General features: G+C 43.7%; 1 protein-coding gene across 1 annotated transcript; it reads left to right on the top strand.

The window, feature by feature from the left end:
* Positions 1-6,180: 6,180 nt before the first annotated feature.
* On the top strand, positions 6,181-7,919 carry LOC123410885 (protein REVEILLE 1-like). The gene is made up of 2 exons (XM_045103812.1): positions 6,181-6,816; positions 7,421-7,919. Exons 1-2 carry the CDS (start codon positions 6,317-6,319, stop codon positions 7,743-7,745), a joined length of 825 nt encoding a protein of 274 aa, XP_044959747.1. The 5' UTR covers positions 6,181-6,316; the 3' UTR covers positions 7,746-7,919.
* Positions 7,920-17,982: the final 10,063 nt, after the last annotated feature.

Raw genomic sequence — 17,982 nt, 5'->3', positions numbered from 1 at the left:
CTGCTCTGCTCCCGAAAAGGATTAACGCCATCTGCACTTAAAACAAACCATACGTTCCTTGGGTCACGTGTAAAGTCGCTCCACTTTCTCTCAATCTTTCTCCACTGCGACCCGTCAGTGGGTGCTCTCAACTTCCCGTCTTTCTTACGGTCTTTTATGTGCCATTGCATCAACTCGGCATGCTTTTTTGTTTCTGAACAGACGTTTCAACCGTGGTATCATAGGAGCATACCACATCACCTTGGCAGGAACCATCTACCCGGTGCGCTGGCCCTCAATATCACCAGGGTCATCTTTTCTGGTCTTATACCGCAATGCGCCGCATACCGGGCATGCGTTCAAATCCTCGTACGCACCACGGTAGAGGAGGCAGTATTAGGGCATGCATGTATCTTCTGCATCTCCAATCCTAGAGGGCATAGAACCTTCTTCGCTTAGTACGTACTTCCGGGCAATTCGTTATCCTTTGGAAGCTTCTTGTTCATTAATTTCAGTAGCAAACTAAATGCCTTGTCAAATACACCATTATCTACCTTCCATTGCAGCAATTCCAGTGTGGTACCGAGCTTTATGTTGTCATCTTCGCAATTTGGGTACAACCCTTTTTTGTGATCCTCTAACATACGATCGAACTTCAAATTCTCCCTTTCATTTTCGCATTCTCTATGTGCATCAACAATGACCCGACGAAGATCATCATCGGGCACATCGTGTGGTTCCTCTTGATCTTCAGCTTCCCCCATTGCAGCATCACCGTATTCAGGGGGCGGGTAGTTGTCATCATCCTCTTCTTCTACGTTGTCTTCCATCATAACCCCTCTTTCTCCGTGCTTGGTCCAAACATTATAGTGTGGCATAAAACCCTTCTGAAACAGGTGGAAGTGAAGGGTTTTATAGTCGGATAATTCCTTCGTATTCCCACAGATAGTACATGGACAATGCATAAAACCATTCTGCTTGTTTGCCTTAGCCGCTTCGAGAAAATTATGCAGGCCATTAATATACTCGGAGGTGCGTCGGTCACCGTACATCCATTGACGGTTCATCTGCGTGCGTTATATAATAAAGTGTACTAAAAACTACACAAATCTTGATGAAAATGGAGCTTGGACAAGGAGCTTCTAAAGGAGAAAGCTTAAGTGTGGCTCGCGCATTTCATCGAACACCTCATGTGCATAGGAGGTGAGCTAGAGCACCACAAATCTCTCCCACGGCCGGTCGAAAAAACAGAGCAGTGCACTGCTCTGCTCGCGGGGGTATATGTAGGCCAACCATCGGTCCCGGTTTGTGGCTGGAACCGAGACCAAAGGACAGCCTCAGGTCCCGATTCCAGCCACAAACTGGGACTACTGGTTGTGGGCCAGGAGCGAGGCACATTGGTCCCGGTTCGTGTTTGGAACCGGGACCGAAGGTGACAAACGAACCGGGACAAATGGCCCACGAGGCCCGGCCGGCGCCCTGGCCTCACGAACCGGGACCTATGCCCACATGGGTCCCGGTTCATGAGTGATCCGGGACTAATGGGATTTCATCAAGAAGACTAAAGTCCTCTTTTCTACTAGTGCTTATAGGACCTCCACAAAGTCATAACTTGACATGATTTTGAACATGTCCAAAAGTGATTAGTGAAAGAAATGGTCCTTCCGTGTATTGCAAGGTCTAGTGTTGAGTAAAACACAATGCCTAGCCACAAGAGAAGATAGAGAAAGGGTGTGGGTCGTCCCCTATGCATCAGCCATAGGCTCTATCATGTTTGACATGTTGTGCACCAGACCCGATGTGTGTCTTTCCATAAGTATGGCTGAAATGTTGCAGCGTGATCCAGAAGTGGAACACTATACATCGGTTGAAAATATCCTTAAGTACATAAAGAGGACTAATGAAATGTTTCTTATTTATGGAGGTGATAAAGAGCTCATCATAAAAGGTTATATCGACACTAGGTTTGACACTGATCTGGATGACTCAAAGTCTCAAATCAGATACGTATTTGTTTTAAATGGTGGAGTAGTCAGCTAGAGTAGCTCCAATCATAGTGTTGTAGCAGCATGATCATGTGAGGCGGAATATATAGTTGCTTCAAAAATGACGCAAGAAGGAGTCTAGATGAAGAATTCATGTCCCATCAAGCCATCTAGGTGTGATACCTAGCACATCGAATCCCATGACTATCTTTTTTGAAAACTCTCGAGCCATTGACATGCCAAGGCGCCCATGTTTCACAAGAAGACCAAACATATCAAACGCCATTTCAATTCCATCAGTGACTACATCAAGGAAGAAACATACAGATTTCCAAAGTACATATGGATCTTAATGCTACAGACCCGTTGACAAAACCTCTTCCACAAGCAAGATATGATCAACACCAAAACTCTATATGTGTTAGTTTCATTACGATGTGAACTAGATTATTGACTCTAGTGCAAGTAGGAGACTGTTGGAAATATGCCCTAGAGGCAATAATAAATATTTTATTACCTTATTTCCTTATTCATGATAATTGTTTATTATCCATGCTAGAATTGTATTGACCGAAAACTGAATACATGTGTGGATACATAAGTGAATTCCATGTCCCTAGTAAGTCTCTACTAGACTAGCTCGTTGATCAAAGATGGTTAAGATTTTCTAACCATAGACATGAGTTCTCATTTCATAACAGGATATTGGGATCACATCATTAGAACAATGGTGTGATGGAGGGACCCAACCATAAGCTTAGCATATGATCGTATCACTTAGTTATTTGTTCCTTAGACCATGAGATCGTGCAACTCCCTAATGTGGGAAGAATACTTTGTATGTATCCAAACGTCACTTCGTAATTGGGTGATCATAAAGGTCCTCTACAAGGATCTCAAAAAGTGTTTGTTGGGTTGCATAGATCAAGACTGGGATTTTGCACTATGTATAACATAGAAATATCTTTCAACCCTCTCGGTAACACGATATCAAAAGTAGCTTGCAAGCATGACAATAATGACTTTCGTAACGAGGATATTGCATTACAGAACAAGTAAAGGGACATATTGGTAACGAGATTGAACTAGGTATGGGCGTATGGCGATACCAATGATCGAATGTCGGGCAAGTTACATACCGTTGGATAAAGGGAATTGCATAGGGGATTATGTAAATCCTCGGCATTTCGGTTCAAAGCGATAAAGATCTTTGTTGAATATGTGGGAGTCAATATGGGCACCCAGGTCCCACTATTTCTTATTGATCCAAGAAGAGTCTCGGTCATGTCTACATGTTCTCGATCCCGTAGGGTCACACACTTAACATTCGCCAACGCTAGAATAGTATTGAAATATTGGTAATGGCAAGAACTAGATATTGTTTGGAATATCATATGAGATTCAGGACATCACATGATCTCGAAAATGGCCCGGTGGTAAAGATTTATATATGGAAAGTGATTTTCAGGGTTCTAGTATTCTTCGAGATTTTTCGGTATTGTATCGGGAAGGTTCTAGAAGATTCCGGGTTGGGCCCAACCTGCTTGGGAGACCCACATACACGTGGTATGGGGCAAGTCTCCACACCCCTAGTCTAGGTGCACCAAGATCCCCACTAAAAGGAATAGGATCATATCACGAAGAGATAAGATTAAGATCCCTAAAACGAGGGGGGGTCGTGGTTTTTTGGGAAAGGAGAGGAGAGGATTTCCTTCCCCCACCTTGTCCAACGGCCCGGGCTTGGGGAGCAAGCCTCCCAACACCCCCTGATGCCTATATAAAGTGGGAGGTGTAGGAGGAAGCCACATCCCTCCACCAGTGGGGCTGCCCTCTCCCTCTCCTCCACTTCTCATTCAGTATGCGCTTGGTGAAGCCCTGTCGGAGTTCCACTGCCGCCACCACCACCACACCATCATGTTGCATCAAATCTCATCTACCTCTTCTCATTCACTTGCTCGATGAAGAAGGACGATAAGTCATCGAGTCGTACGTGTGCATATCTTGCAGGTCCCACTAGTGCAGTGCTTGTATTGGATTTGACCGCCACGCGAGTACGACTACGCTAACCATGATCTTTAGATTGATAATGCTTTCAGTCTACAAGGGTATGTAGGCACACACACACACACCTCTCATTGCTAGCATCTCCATAGAATAGATCTTGGGTGTTTGATATGAATTTGTTTTGTTTTCCATGCAAAGTTTCATAACACAGACGACTCCCAGCACTCCCGAGTGGCTCCCGATGATAGCCACCATGCAACAAGCAGCCAGGAGGCTCTCTCCGTGAGTGAGGTGCACAGTGAAGCGGTCACTCCACCATACTTTATAGGAGTAATGAGCTAGAATTCTACCTCGAGGCGGTGAAGGATGGGTTGGTGGTCATCACAAAAGGGTTGGATTAAAGTTGTGCGCACCTTCGGCATGGAAAAGGACACAATATGGGCATTCCACTTCCTCACATTCGCCAACAACCGGAATACCTTCCACCTCTCTCTTTATCGCTTATAATATTGTTGTTGCTCTTATTGTTAATATGTTGCTTCTAGAATTCTTGAACATATTGAACTCTGATTTGATTTACGCATATGTTGAACCATTGTAAATAGAGTTTGTATGATGGATATAAAATATATGAGTGACACACTTCATAATTCAATTTTTGGAATTTTCCAATTAGATTCTGGAAAATTATAACTTACAAAGAATAAGTTATGGTAAAAAAATCAATTGTGCAATGGGTCATTACTGTTGAAATGCGGTGCACACGGCTACAAAAGAAAAGAAAAACATGTGCGATGAAAACAAAGAGCACACACAGTTTGCTGACGAGGAACGTGTGCGATTGTTCACATTAACACACATGTCTGCATCCTTGAAACATGTGTGCTAATGAACACATCAAACACAATGCACTATTGATGAGCGTGTGTGTTAGGAACCCCTGTGCACAACCTTAGTATGTGGAGCATGTGCGATAGTAGTTGGACCGCACAAATTTTTTTGTTCTTGAATGTGTGTGATGTGTCGCATCACAAACAATGCGATAGATTAAACATTTGTGATAGGCATCTTTTTATACACGCACTATGTCAAATAACCATTTCTTATATCTTCTGCATCGCAAATGTTGTGTCAATGTATAGCGCATGCTCGAGCCTTATTGCAAAGGATTAATCACGTGTGATGGATCCCCCTTATCGCACACCTTCGCATGGCGACAATTCGGAACTATGTCAGTGAAACGGGTTTAAACCGTTTGAATATGACTTTAGTACACTAGTGAATCTTCGCTTGGCATACATTACATACCCTAACTTTGTAATTGGAGCAAATTAGGCATCATCGTTGCTTCAATTCGTGGCTGCAATTGGTCTTTGTGTCAATGGCGCAATGGTTCATCTCGTACTTATGAAACCAAGTTGTTCTCAATGTACATTTTTTCATCATCCCATGCGACCGGTCGTTGGTCAACTCTATGTATATCTAAATGAAATGATTTTATAGTGCATTAAATTAAGGTGCACATCATTAAACCTTGAGAAGGGAAAAATATATATGCAATTTGTGTCATTTATAGATGATTTAGAATATAATTTAAAATAGAGAAAGACAAGATCAAGACACTAATGTCGGTGTTCAATCTTTTAAGCTATCACGTGGCAAGTCAAATAGTGTGCGTAATATTATGACGAATATATAGTAATATATGTTTCAATTAGATAGCACTTAATGGGTCATATATATAATGTAGGTACATATATTTTGTGTGAGGTATATATTATTAATATAGACATAATATACATTCATTGTGCACCGAAAGTGGATTGACAATATAACTCCTAATTAAACGCGTCAATGCTTGATATTATTTTTGGTGCTCTAACGAAGGCAGTGGCAATCCACTATATGAGTAGTTTTCTATAAGAATATGGGCCATGTTTGTTGATATGCATGCATTAGGTTAAAATTGACTTCCCATCTGTTAGCAACAACTCTGATACACTATTATAACAAGGAATATTAGTTAATCATTTTCAAGAGCATGTTGTTAATTACACTTATTAATTACACAAGATTTATGTTTTGATTGCTATTACCATATATGAATTTGTGAGTCTTGATACATCATAAATTGGATATGATTTTCATATAATGGATATTTTCACTAGCATTTATAGTATGATTAATCATGCTTTATCATCACAACAAGGTTTGCTCTATGGTGATGCTATAAGTATCATGCCCTCCTCCTCACCCTCTCAATTCAGACACTCCTTTGATTTGATACCTCTCATACTTGTATCCAAATATCACAAGTTTTTTCCCTCAAAAGACCTCAAGTTTGAACCATGAATCCAAGATTCAACCAGGAAAGGATCCCTTCCGAGGTAGAGGGGGGTAGAACAATCATCGATGGGCTCAACAACTACTACTACAATGATGACACCAACCATGACAAGAACAAGAAGAATGATATTGCGGCCAAGCTCCAAACATGGTTCCCTAGGAAGACCATGCCACAGGTAACAAACATGTATGGTGATCTTGCTGCAGAGATGCATATGTTGCAGTGTACAGAGAAGGAGTACCATGGTACCAATGGTGAGCATGGTGTCAATTACACCGTGGATGGCCATGTGAATAAAACATTTGGATTCCAAGAGGAGGCCGCAATGGAAGGAACCGACTTTTTGTTTGGTTGTCCATTAGATAACAGGCAAACCATGGACAATCAAGAGGAGGTGTCGATGGTGGAGCAGAACAAGGTGGTGTTAGAGAATAAGACGTGCATCCACCAACCAGTGCTTGCACCATGTGCCAAGGGGTTTTGGACCCCTGAAGAACACAGGTTATTCATGTTTCATCCTAAGTTTTCATGGTATTTTTAATATATATTTTTTATTGTGATTATTCATTTGGGGATGTCGGGTTTGTTTTAAAAGAAAGCACACTAACTAAGCATTATGTGGATTTTCATTCTCATGAGACGGGAGTTTTTATTTTTATTTTCATTGTACTCATTGTGCCTATTTAGCATTTACCAAAAGCAATAATACCATGATGTATATATTTTGTTTGCGAATGTCCAAGTTTATTACATTTGTGTGCTTCCATTGATAATTTAATATCACCGATGTTTGTCCTAATAATTAAAAGTGATAAAGTTATAAATACAAGCATTATCATGGTCTATTGATATCTATTTCAATATGACCATGGTAATCTTGAATTTCCTTATTCGTCTTTAATCATCTGATGTTATATCTTATGTAATAGCACCATAAGAAAAGATAAATAGACATAATCAAAATGATTACCATGAGGGATAATGTTTGGGTTAAAGTTTTAATTATCCAACTCTTGCATTTTTATTTTTACCAATATATTAAATAATCAATATGTCCTTGATCAATAATATACCTAACTATTCATCTTAAACCTGTTTATTCTAGGCTCTTTCTCCATGGCTTGAGCGTATGTGGCCGTGGAAAATGGAAGGACATATCAAAGCACTTCGTCACTAGTAGGACTCCAATCCAGATTTCGAGCCATGCACAGAAGTACTTCATGAGGCTAAAGAACAAAGGGTCAAGAAGCCAGCGCTACAGCATCAATGATGTGGAGCTCGATGATTCTGGCCCATGGAAAATGGAGAATACCTCTAACTTCTGGCAAGCACTTGCCTTGCAATCTACAGTTGATGCTGATAACAAAAATCCAAGCTTCGACTTGCAAACTCCTTCGAGCCCATTTTTCACCATAAACAATATACCTTAGTTTGGAGTCGTCGTTGTTAAAGAAATGGAAATAATAGTGAGTATGATGTGATAATCATATGATGTTGTCGTCACAGTAGGGACCAGTGAACTTTGTTCCTACTAGTATACAAATATTACTTCAAGTTCCTTCAAAGCATTGTATGGATACCATATATAAGATGTTATGATTTAAGTTATATTTGCATATGTGTTTGGGGAGTCAATAAAAATTGCTTTACTATTGAGAGAAAAATCTACTTTTTTACCCTTAACTGTTAAAGAAGTCTAGATTTGGTCCCTCGAATATAGAGCAAAATAATTTGCATTTTCAACTCTTCAAACCAAACGAGTTTGGCTCCTATGCGGAACTAAAGCAGTTTATTTGATGATGTGGCATGGTCTTGATTAGGCCATGTTCATGTGAAAACACATATATTTTTTTCACGGTGTGGTCATTTTATCAAACACTTGTGTGCATTGTACGTTGTTGCGAGCGGCACACCAACTCTCTCTTTATACAATGTTGCAGGTCATCACCGTCGACTCGCGCAACATGGAGTGTCGTTGTGGCAACCGGGCGAGATACTGTTCGCACACCCGCCGGCGCGCCACCTCGCTCGCAATCAGCGGCACCAGGCCATTTACATACTTTCAACAAGTTCAAAGAAACACCAAAGCTCATGGAACAACATGCAGGTAACCAAAGCAAGTCAAACTTAGAGAACATCTTTCCTACTACTATTAAACAAGCAAACATATTCATCACTAAATGCACCAAACCTAATCTAGTACACATAAAGACCTTGACCAATTACAACCTCAAGATCAGGCTATTAGATCTAACCATCAGATTAAAACTAACCCTCATAAAAAGTGTGTTTAGCAATTTCAACTGGTGGACGAAAACACTGCCACCGAACATAAAGTTCCGCCCCAGTGTCCACATGTCCCATCAAAAGAACTGAACGCAAAAGAAATCTCACGCCGGCACTCCACACCGCCGTCGTTTGCTCAAGTTATCTGCTTGCGCCGCGGCCGTGCTTGCTGCCTCCTCCACGCGTGGCCGTGCCTAGGACACTTAACCGAGGTTTGGTGAGCGGAGAGATCCAAGGCAAAGGAGCCGCCGCCGTGCAGGAAGCTCTCCTCCATCCGGCTCACTAGAGGCGTTGCCAAACCGCGCGGCTTCGGTGATGGCCACCTCTGCATCCCAACGGTGACGGCCTCTTCTAGGCGGCTACACCCCCCTGACAAAATTGACAAAAATAATTCCTAGAACGAAAGAAGTCACGAAGTGCACCTGAAAGCAAAAAAAAATATCCGTCTGACCCTTTCGTGTGGCGTCCGACACCTAGACGTCACAGTACACTCTGTAACGGCTAAATCATCGGCGCCACACGGCCCGGCCACCTGACAGAGCGAGCTCACCCTCCAGGTAGTGCGACGCCTAAGCCTGAGACGTCGCACCCTATAAAGTGTGGCGTCGAAGGCTTAGGCTCCGCTGACCATGTGGGCTCCTTGAATGCTGCCTATGGCGCGTCCCGCCTTCCGGCTGAGGAGAATGCGGAGATGCCGAAGAGCACCTTCATCCCTTCGAATGGCTACCAGCGGCAGCAACGACAAGCGTCGCGCGCCTGACAAACCCAAGACATTGGCTCGGTGAGATCAAATCCCAACTTCTCCCTTGCCACCCAACCTGCAGTGCTATGATAACCCGATTCATTTCGATTACCGTCGTTCGACAATTTGTTGGTGTCCATCAGTGCGCGTTCATGGGCTTCGCGTGAAACCGGGGGAGCAAAAGGGCGGCGGCTTGCATGAGAGGACTACAGGTTCAAGGCGGAGCATTAGGTATACCACCAAAGCATGTTAAAGATCGAGCTCGAGGTGTACAACTAGAGCATGTTCTAGAAGGAGCTGTACAACAATTGGGTGGACACTGGGTCGTGCTATCAAACCATCATAGTGTATTGGACTGGTCCGTTTCATAGGGAACACGTCTTCTCATCTTCCGTGCTTTCAATTTGAGAATCGTATCTCTCTTAGCTACAAATTAGACTTCCGCTAAAAACTATCCAAACTACAAAAGACTAAATGTTGTTGCTCCTGCAGATGCTCTTGACAAGTACCATTATACTCCCTCCGTACCTAAATATAAGTCTTTTAAGATATTTCGCTAGGTGTCTACGTACGGAGCAAAATGAGTGAATCTATACTCTTAAGTATGTCTATATACATCGGTATGTAGTTCACTAGTGAAACCTCTAGAAAGACTTATATTTAGGTACGGAGGGAGTACAAGCTAGTTCAATTTCTATCTGTCGAAGGGGAAGTTGGCATCCGTAATAGTTCTATCTAGAATGGTCTTTGGTCTCTCAATTCATGCCTGAGTGCAAGTCAAGTCAAGTCAAGTCAATGCAGTACTGTGTATATTTTAAACCAAATTTCATGACGCTGACTCATGAATTATCTTTGGAAGGAGTTTCATACAGGGGCGGATCCAGAATTGGGCCAGGCCTGCTACAATACACAGAAAGACAATCAAGGTTATGATATTATAATGCAAAAGGAAAAAATGAAAACCATCACATGGTTACAATGTTATTTCTGAAGCTCACATTGAACTTATACTTGAAGTTGCCACATATTCAAATAACCATTTGTTTCTTTGGTTCTAGAGTCCCATGTTGGGCGTGATTTTCCTAATGGAGCAAGATGGGCATAAGATTTGTTTAGTTAAGTTGGCGTGTGCTGTGCACATGCATAATTAGTATAATGGCTTAGAACCAGATGCTACAAACTAAATATGGATGCTGCTTTTCATGATAATGGTACAGGTGCAGCTGGCATTGTCCTGCGAAATAGCATTGGTGAAGCGGTTGCTGGTGCAGCTTGTCTACCTGGCTCTACTCTTGATGCCACCTCGACAGTAGCTTTGGCAATGTCGAAGGGGCTGGAGCTGCTCGAGAGGTTCGGGTCATCGGGTGCATATTGAATCTGACTCGCTGGAATTGATAAATGCATGCAAGGGCGAGGTTCATATGTTCAGTCCATATACTGCAACCTTGGTGGAATGCTTTGCAAAAGCCCAGACGATTGATGGTATCTCTTTTGAGTTTTGTCCCAGGGAAGCTAATCAGGTGGCCCATCAGCTGGCAAACACATGCTTATGTTAATGAGGCAGAGTTTAGCTGGAAGGGTGATCCATCATCCTTTTTATTGCCTTATGTTTTGCACAAAGCAATAAATCATCGAGAGGCTTAAAAAATTATAATGGCTTATAGTTTTGATATATGTTGTTCCAGCCGTGCATGACACGTGCATGCTTACTTGTCACACCCTGTATTTTAACTCTTCTGGATAAACTAACATATCTTAAAAATTAGGACGAATTAAATTTTGTGTGAGTGCTTGTGATGCTTGATGTGATTGTTATTTGCTTGCTTGTTTTCTTGTGTTTAAATCACAAAGTTCCTACTACTCTTTAGACTCATATTCATGCCTAAAGTATTTGCCCAATGATCATACCATGTGTATAGGACCAAAAACTATTTTTACCAAAGAGCTTTCATTTAATTTAAGCTTTCAAAAACCATTGAGTCGGGATTTGTTCTACAAGTCCTCAAACCAGGAAAGTTGTTTTGCACCCAATATTTTATTTAAATACCATTATCAAAAAGACTTCCCAAAACCACAAGATTATTACTTTAAAAGCTATTTTACTATTTTATTTAAATACATTTTTCTGAGGCTAGAAATGGTCTTTTATGAAGAAAGGTTATTTTTCCTGCATTCAAAATATTTGAGTAAATTAAGGGAAACTCAGTGGACATATATTTTCCATATATAATATTTTAAGCACATGGTCATGTTCAAAATATTGGACAAAACCCTTCAAAACCCTTTCTGCCTATTTCAAGCTTTTGGAATACTTCCATCAGAAATATTCTCAATAAATCCCAGTAAAATTCTAGCATTTCACACATGATATATGTGATTATCTTGCCAAGTTTCATCTCAATCCAAGTTGATTTAATTCAGCTAAATATTTCAAACCCCTATTTGTCCATATCCAAATTTGAGCAACTCTACATTGTCAAGTGTCTCCAATTGTTCTCAAATTTTTTGGGCATGTTTTGATGCTCCAATAATGCATCCATACCAAGTGGTGCATCAAGGAGAATAGATGAACTTGTCCAAAACCCCTCAAAACCTTCTGTGTTTATTTCTAGAATTGAGAAACTTTACATTGTGAAGTTTCTCCAATTGATCCCAAAGTTTTTGTGCATGCTATAATACTCAAATAATGCCACCACACCAAGTGGTGCATTAGTGAGAATTAATTTGCATGGTTTTATCTGCCGAAATACATTTCTGCCCATTTGTACGGTGTTTCAAGTCTACATTGGAAAATTTCTCCAACAAATCCCAAATTTGGTATTCTGTCTCATTTTCACCTATCATGTGATCCTGTTAAGTTTCATAGCAAGTGAACTCCTTATGCTAGCACTATCACCCATCAAACACCTTCTGCTCACTTATCAAACTTGTTTATTTGGCCCCTTCTACTAATCTCCTTGAGCTCAAATTTTTACCACCTTCTTCTATCCCTCTATCACCTTGAGTAACTTTTCCATGGCCCTCGTCAATTATTGGAGGGTGACTCCATCTCTCTACCTCTCCTTTTTACCATGGCAGCACCTCTTTTACCCCTCATTCAATATTTCTTTTCAAGCCAAAGCTCCCACATATTTTCAAAACACCTATAGAGTGCTAATGCACCATTTTATGCAAAGGTATGGCGCTCATATGGAAAATATGAGCAGCCCTTCTAAAACTTGTTTTTGGCACAAATGAAGCTTTGAACTACAAGTGCTAGCTATTCTCACCTCCCTGACCTCAAACTTATTACAATTGTAGTTCTTCCATGCCTAAGACTACTAGACAAGGTTTCATTTCAAATTCCTCCTAGTAAAAATACTTTATGCTAGCCCAAAGTTTGGTGTTGCAAACTTAAACAGAGAAGAAGCCCCACCTGCAGTGCCCCATATGAGACCAAACTTCTCCATCACTCTTCTACACACATGCCTTGCTTGCTAGACACCTTTGACTGACCAAAATGCCACTCTGGACATGAATGCGCGTGGTGACCACATCCCTGGCATGCAGAAACGATGATGTGCACCTTGTCCTCATCCTGCAACCCATGTCTGGTAGCGGTAGCATGTCCCACCGCGCCATAGGATTCCCCTTCACTGCCCATGCCCCTCAGTGACGCCAGCAAAACTGCAAGGTGGCTCCGACGTGTGTGATGGCCGCGCGAGAGTGTACCTGAGGCGCATCCGAGCTCCCCCTCGTCGCCCCTCTGTTATACCTCTCCCCAAGCCCCCTCTTAACCTCTTTGGCTCTCTCTCTCCCTCCAATAGACCCCCAGGGCCTCCCAATTTGAGCTCACATGCCCTGCAATCGCCCCATGGCCGAAGCCTTCCTATCGGCCCTTGCTCAAATTCGGGCACGATGAGCGTCCCCTTTCCCCTTTAGATGCACCATGGGGATTCCCGAGCCGCCGCCCGCCTTCCCGCATCCCCTCTTCCTCCGTATGCAGCTGCTGCGCTCTGCCAACCATGGTCGCCGGCCGCGTCCGCCCTGGTGAGTGACCGACTGCGAGCAACTCCTCTCCGGCGTGCGCGACGCACCCCTTCAGGTCGTCGCCCCCCCCCTGAGGTCGCCGAGAGGCTGAGCCTCTTCGCAGGTAGCACGGGCCGCCGACGCAAGCGCCACAGGCTCTCTCCTTTGTTCCTTCCTGCTCGGGCGGGAGAAGGAAGAGAGATCTGACAGGTGGGGCCCCATGTAAGCGGGTTGTTCCTCCCACCGGTCGGGCCCCCAACTCAAGTGGAGGCACCCTCAAGTGTTTTGCGCCTCCCCTCGCCGAAAATGCCTTTCAAATGGTGCGCCATCGGCGTAGCATCTACGCAGGCGCAACTGCGCAACTGGGCCGGCGAAGGAGGTTATCTTGCGCCATGTGCGCACTATAGCTTCCCCTCGTATAACTCTTTTTCCCTTTTCTTTTTTACAGGAACTTCCAGAAATCATAATTGATTATTGTTAGCCCCAAATTTAATGATTCATGTTCCTTGCCTATCCAAATATGTGCATTGCACATTTTTCAAAAGAAATTTCCTGTAGTATTAATATTCAAATACAAATTTGAATATTTAAAACCCCATCTCGCAAAATTCCTAGGGAGCTCAAATCAACTCCAAATTGAGTGATTCCAATTTCCAGAGACTTATAAAATCATGCTCTAATTTTCTAGCCTTAGTCAACATTTTTCTCTGGCATTATGTCTGCTAGGCCAAATAAATAGCACATATTTCCACTTATTCCATGTTAGAAAATCCATAGGAAATTCGTACCAACTCCAAATCCAATGAGACCACTTCCAAAAGTCTCTAAAATCATGCCCTATCACATGGATGCATCCACTCTATGAGAATATTTTCTGTAGACTTCTTATAGGATCACCAATTCCTCCTTTTCCGCCATTCAAATTCTTCGGTGACCAAAATCTCTTAGAATAAGATTTATGGAATTTTCTTATGTGAGAGATGTCCAAGAAAAATAAAACTCCTATTTTTAGAGCACTTCTGTTTCTACTTGTTGTGTGGCTTGCGGTGGTTGTTTTTGACGGTAGTTGAAGAAGTAGACGAAGTACTCGGAGATAGATGAGAAGCATGAGAAGACCTCGAAGACTTTTTTGAACCAGGCAAGCAGCCTTTTGACCATGCCTAAGAAACTTTTATTTGCATGTCACATAGCACCTTACTTATGCATATATTCATGTTGGATCGGAGACCCCCCTTGTTGGGTTGTCCCCGAAGAACACCTCGTTGAAACCTGTACTTGGGCATGACCCTACCACCTATGAGGGTTGTGCATGTGGGATGTAGTTAGTTGCTACGTAAAAAGGGATGGGAATATGCACTGTGACGATGAAGGGAGTGTTTACATAGGCTTTTCAAAAACCCCGTCGGGTGCCACTAATGCCCGAGGGGGGTGGTGTTGAGATGGATGACTACTTGAGAAAGAAGTGGTGTACCAAGAAAGATTTCGTGTGTGTGATTTCGGAAACGGTATTAGATTTAAGATTTGTCGACCGTCCTGACCTTACATGTGCGACCACGATACTCCTTATGGGACGGGGCTTTGTCGATTACTCTGGTGGATGCTAACACAGAGCCCGCATTACTAGTGGCGGGAGTGACGTGGTCACTCTCGATACTGGGTCGTGCCAGGTAGGGCGACCATGAGATGTTTTTACACGCACCGGGCACATCGTTGGTCCCTGCATGGATGATACGATCTAGAGCAAGGCTCGTATGATGTACATCATGTGGATTGTGTACCAATCGAGTGGACTCTTTGTTTAATGTCGCAGGGGAACGACATTGTTCGGGTTCTTACCGCGGGTATGTAATATACCACGAGTCGTGGATGACACAGAAGTTCCCCGAGTCTGGTGGGTACAACGCGCAACCTCTCCAGAGTGTAAAACTATTCGAATAGTCGTGTCCACGGTCAAGGACAGTTGGGTAATCCTGTTTAAACTACGTCCAGTTGTTTCCGCATAAACCATGTATGTGGGAGGGTATGAGAAAAAGTTTGTGATATGTGAAAAATGATGCTTGAGCTAATAAGTCAGGTGACTTGACATGATGGGTGGACATGGGATGTTTGATCCAAAGTTGATATTGATATATGTAACATGTTCATTGGGTTACCGCTATGCATTGTGATGCATGTCCCCCAAAAATTTGATCATGTTGTTGCACTAGGAAAATCTACTTTCCGTAAAAACAACATACTAGTATATTCAAAGTACTTATTGGCTTGCCACTCGTTATTTCATTGACCAGATAAGAGAGAACAGGAGATGGTGAAGAGTACCTTGGTGACTTTCCTACGAGCTAGGACGCTTCCCAGTCAGAATGCATGTAGGGTTAAGGCAGATGGCGTGGGTTCGCGCTATCCTTGAGGATTTTCGTTGCAATGTATATGAAGACTTGGCCATAATGGCCATATCCGCGCTAAACGATATATATGGATGTAAGACTCTCGTTATTCCGTTTCTGTGTGTTTAATGAGCCTTGATCTCTGGGGTTACTGTACACGTGCATTCGATGATCTCGACCTATATATCGGGGTCCCTACATTACTAGTCAAAGAAAAACACTCCAATGTATCGAGCCTGAAATGGCATGCACATATGTGCCTTCGCATCGACACGTCACGACATCTTCTTAGCTGACAGATCAACAAGAACTGAACGGCTGAGATCGCCGTGTTGACGGGACCAAGTTCAAATTGGACGGCCCACTACTATCGGAGTCGGAGATGGTCTCCGATTCCTCACGCAACACACACGGCCTGACGCAATACTTCCTCTGTTCTTAAATATAAGATGTATTAGTTAAAAAAAATAAAACCTTGTTTATGTTCGACCAACTTTATAGCAAAATATATAATGATTTACAATACGGAATATATAAAATATAAAAATATATTTCATAATGAATCTAGCAATAATGATTTGGTATTCTAGACCTTGATACTTTTCTCTACAAACTTGGTCAAAATTAGACAAATTTAACTTTTCGAAAAAAATAGCAAACCAACATGTGGTTGGATGGTTAGGAGGACTCTGGTATCCCCTGTCCACCAGAGTTCAAGTCCCAGACTTGGCGTTGGTGCTTGCATTTTTCTGAATTTATTTCAGGTCTTTCGGCGATGTGCTTTTAGTGGGAGGAGACGTTTCCATCGACAACGAAGGCGTCGACGACTTCATCAATCTCAAAATGATATGCCGGCTTAGTCTTTCAAATGTGCTCATAGGGATAGGGTGTGCGTGCGTTCATAGGAGTGAGTGTATGTGAGCGACTTTGATTGTACTCTGCTTAAAATATAAAAATGAACTTTTTGAAAAAATAATACACTTTGTATCTAGGAACATAGGGTAGGACGGCCTCGTCTTCACGTGCCAAAACAAACCAGTCGATCGGCATGGCTCGTGTGTCGATGTGGACGTTCGTTGTTCTCGTCGCGCGGGCATTGCTTCTCGCGATGCCGGCTGGTTCCGCTGTTGCGCCCACGAAAGGCGACGCCCGCGGCGGCAACACGGACCCCGTGATCAGCATTGACCTCGGCACGACCTACTCGCGCGTCGGCGTCTACCAAAACGGCCGCGTCGAGATCATCACCAATGACTAGGGCAACCGGATTACCCCTTCCTAGGTAGCCTTCGCCGACAGCGGCGAGCGGCTCATCGGCGAGGTCGCCAAGAACCAGGCGGCTGCCAACCCTGAGCGCACCATCTACGACGCCAAGCGCCTCATCGGCCGGGAGTTCGCCGACGACGTCGTGCAGCGGGACGTCAAGCTGCTGCCCTACCCCGTCGCCGACCGCAAGGGCAAGCCGCACATCCAGGTGCAGGTGGAGGACGGCGACGTGCGCGTGTTCAGCCCCGAGGAGATCAGCGGCATGGTGCTCTCCAAGTTGAAGGAGACCGCCGAAGCCTACCTCGGCGAGAAGGTCACGCGCGCCGTACGTGGTCACCGTGCCGGCCTACTTGAACGACGCGCAGCACCAGGCCACCAAGGATGCCGGCGTTCGCCAGGCTTGACGTCAGGTGCCGGTGACCTTTTCTGGAAGACGATGGTGCCGGTGAAGAAGGCCGTGGCAGGCGCCAGGCTGACAAGGTCGTGCTTGTCGGTGGCAGAACCAGGATCCCCAAGGTGCAGCAGCTCCTCAAGGACTACTTCAACGGCAAGAGGCTGTCGCCTATGGTGCCGTCGTGCAGGCCAGTACCTGGTTAGTGTGTTGCAAACTCGCCGCCATTCTTCTCTCTCGCAAGGCGGGTGATTGTCGGCGCTGGCGCGGAAGCATCGGGTGCCGTGCGTCTCTCGTTCACGCTGTGGGGATCTAGATGTCACTGCCTCACCTTCGTCTTACTTGGGTCTGCAATATACGAGTTGTTGCGGTGGTAAAATTGTAACAATGGGCCAGTTGCAAAACTAGCGATGGTGGCTCATGGGACACAGGAAGGTGGCAGAAGCGGGAGCTGCGATCTGTCGAGTGATTACAAGCATTTCCTTTTTCTATCATTGAGCATGTCACTTCGTACAGCTCTGGGCCTTAAACTCGAATCAGCAGAGGCACACAGACTGCCTTTCCTTTCCATGGCCTCGGGACTCCGCCCAGAA

Source organism: Hordeum vulgare, chromosome 7H (assembly GCF_904849725.1).
Source record: "Hordeum vulgare subsp. vulgare chromosome 7H, MorexV3_pseudomolecules_assembly, whole genome shotgun sequence".
Taxonomy (NCBI): domain Eukaryota; kingdom Viridiplantae; phylum Streptophyta; class Magnoliopsida; order Poales; family Poaceae; genus Hordeum; species Hordeum vulgare.
The sequence above is the reverse complement of the archived record's forward strand: the minus strand, read 5'-3'. Positions and strand labels throughout refer to the sequence as shown.

Bases quoted from the DNA above. Each gene is read 5' to 3' on its own strand.
- LOC123410885 (XM_045103812.1), top strand. From the start codon at position 6,317: ATGAATCCAAGATTCAACCAGGAAAGGATCCCTTCCGAGGTAGAGGGG. The intron at 6,817-7,420 runs GTTATTCATGTT...TGTTTATTCTAG, and splicing joins TGGACCCCTGAAGAACACAG to GCTCTTTCTCCATGGCTTGA.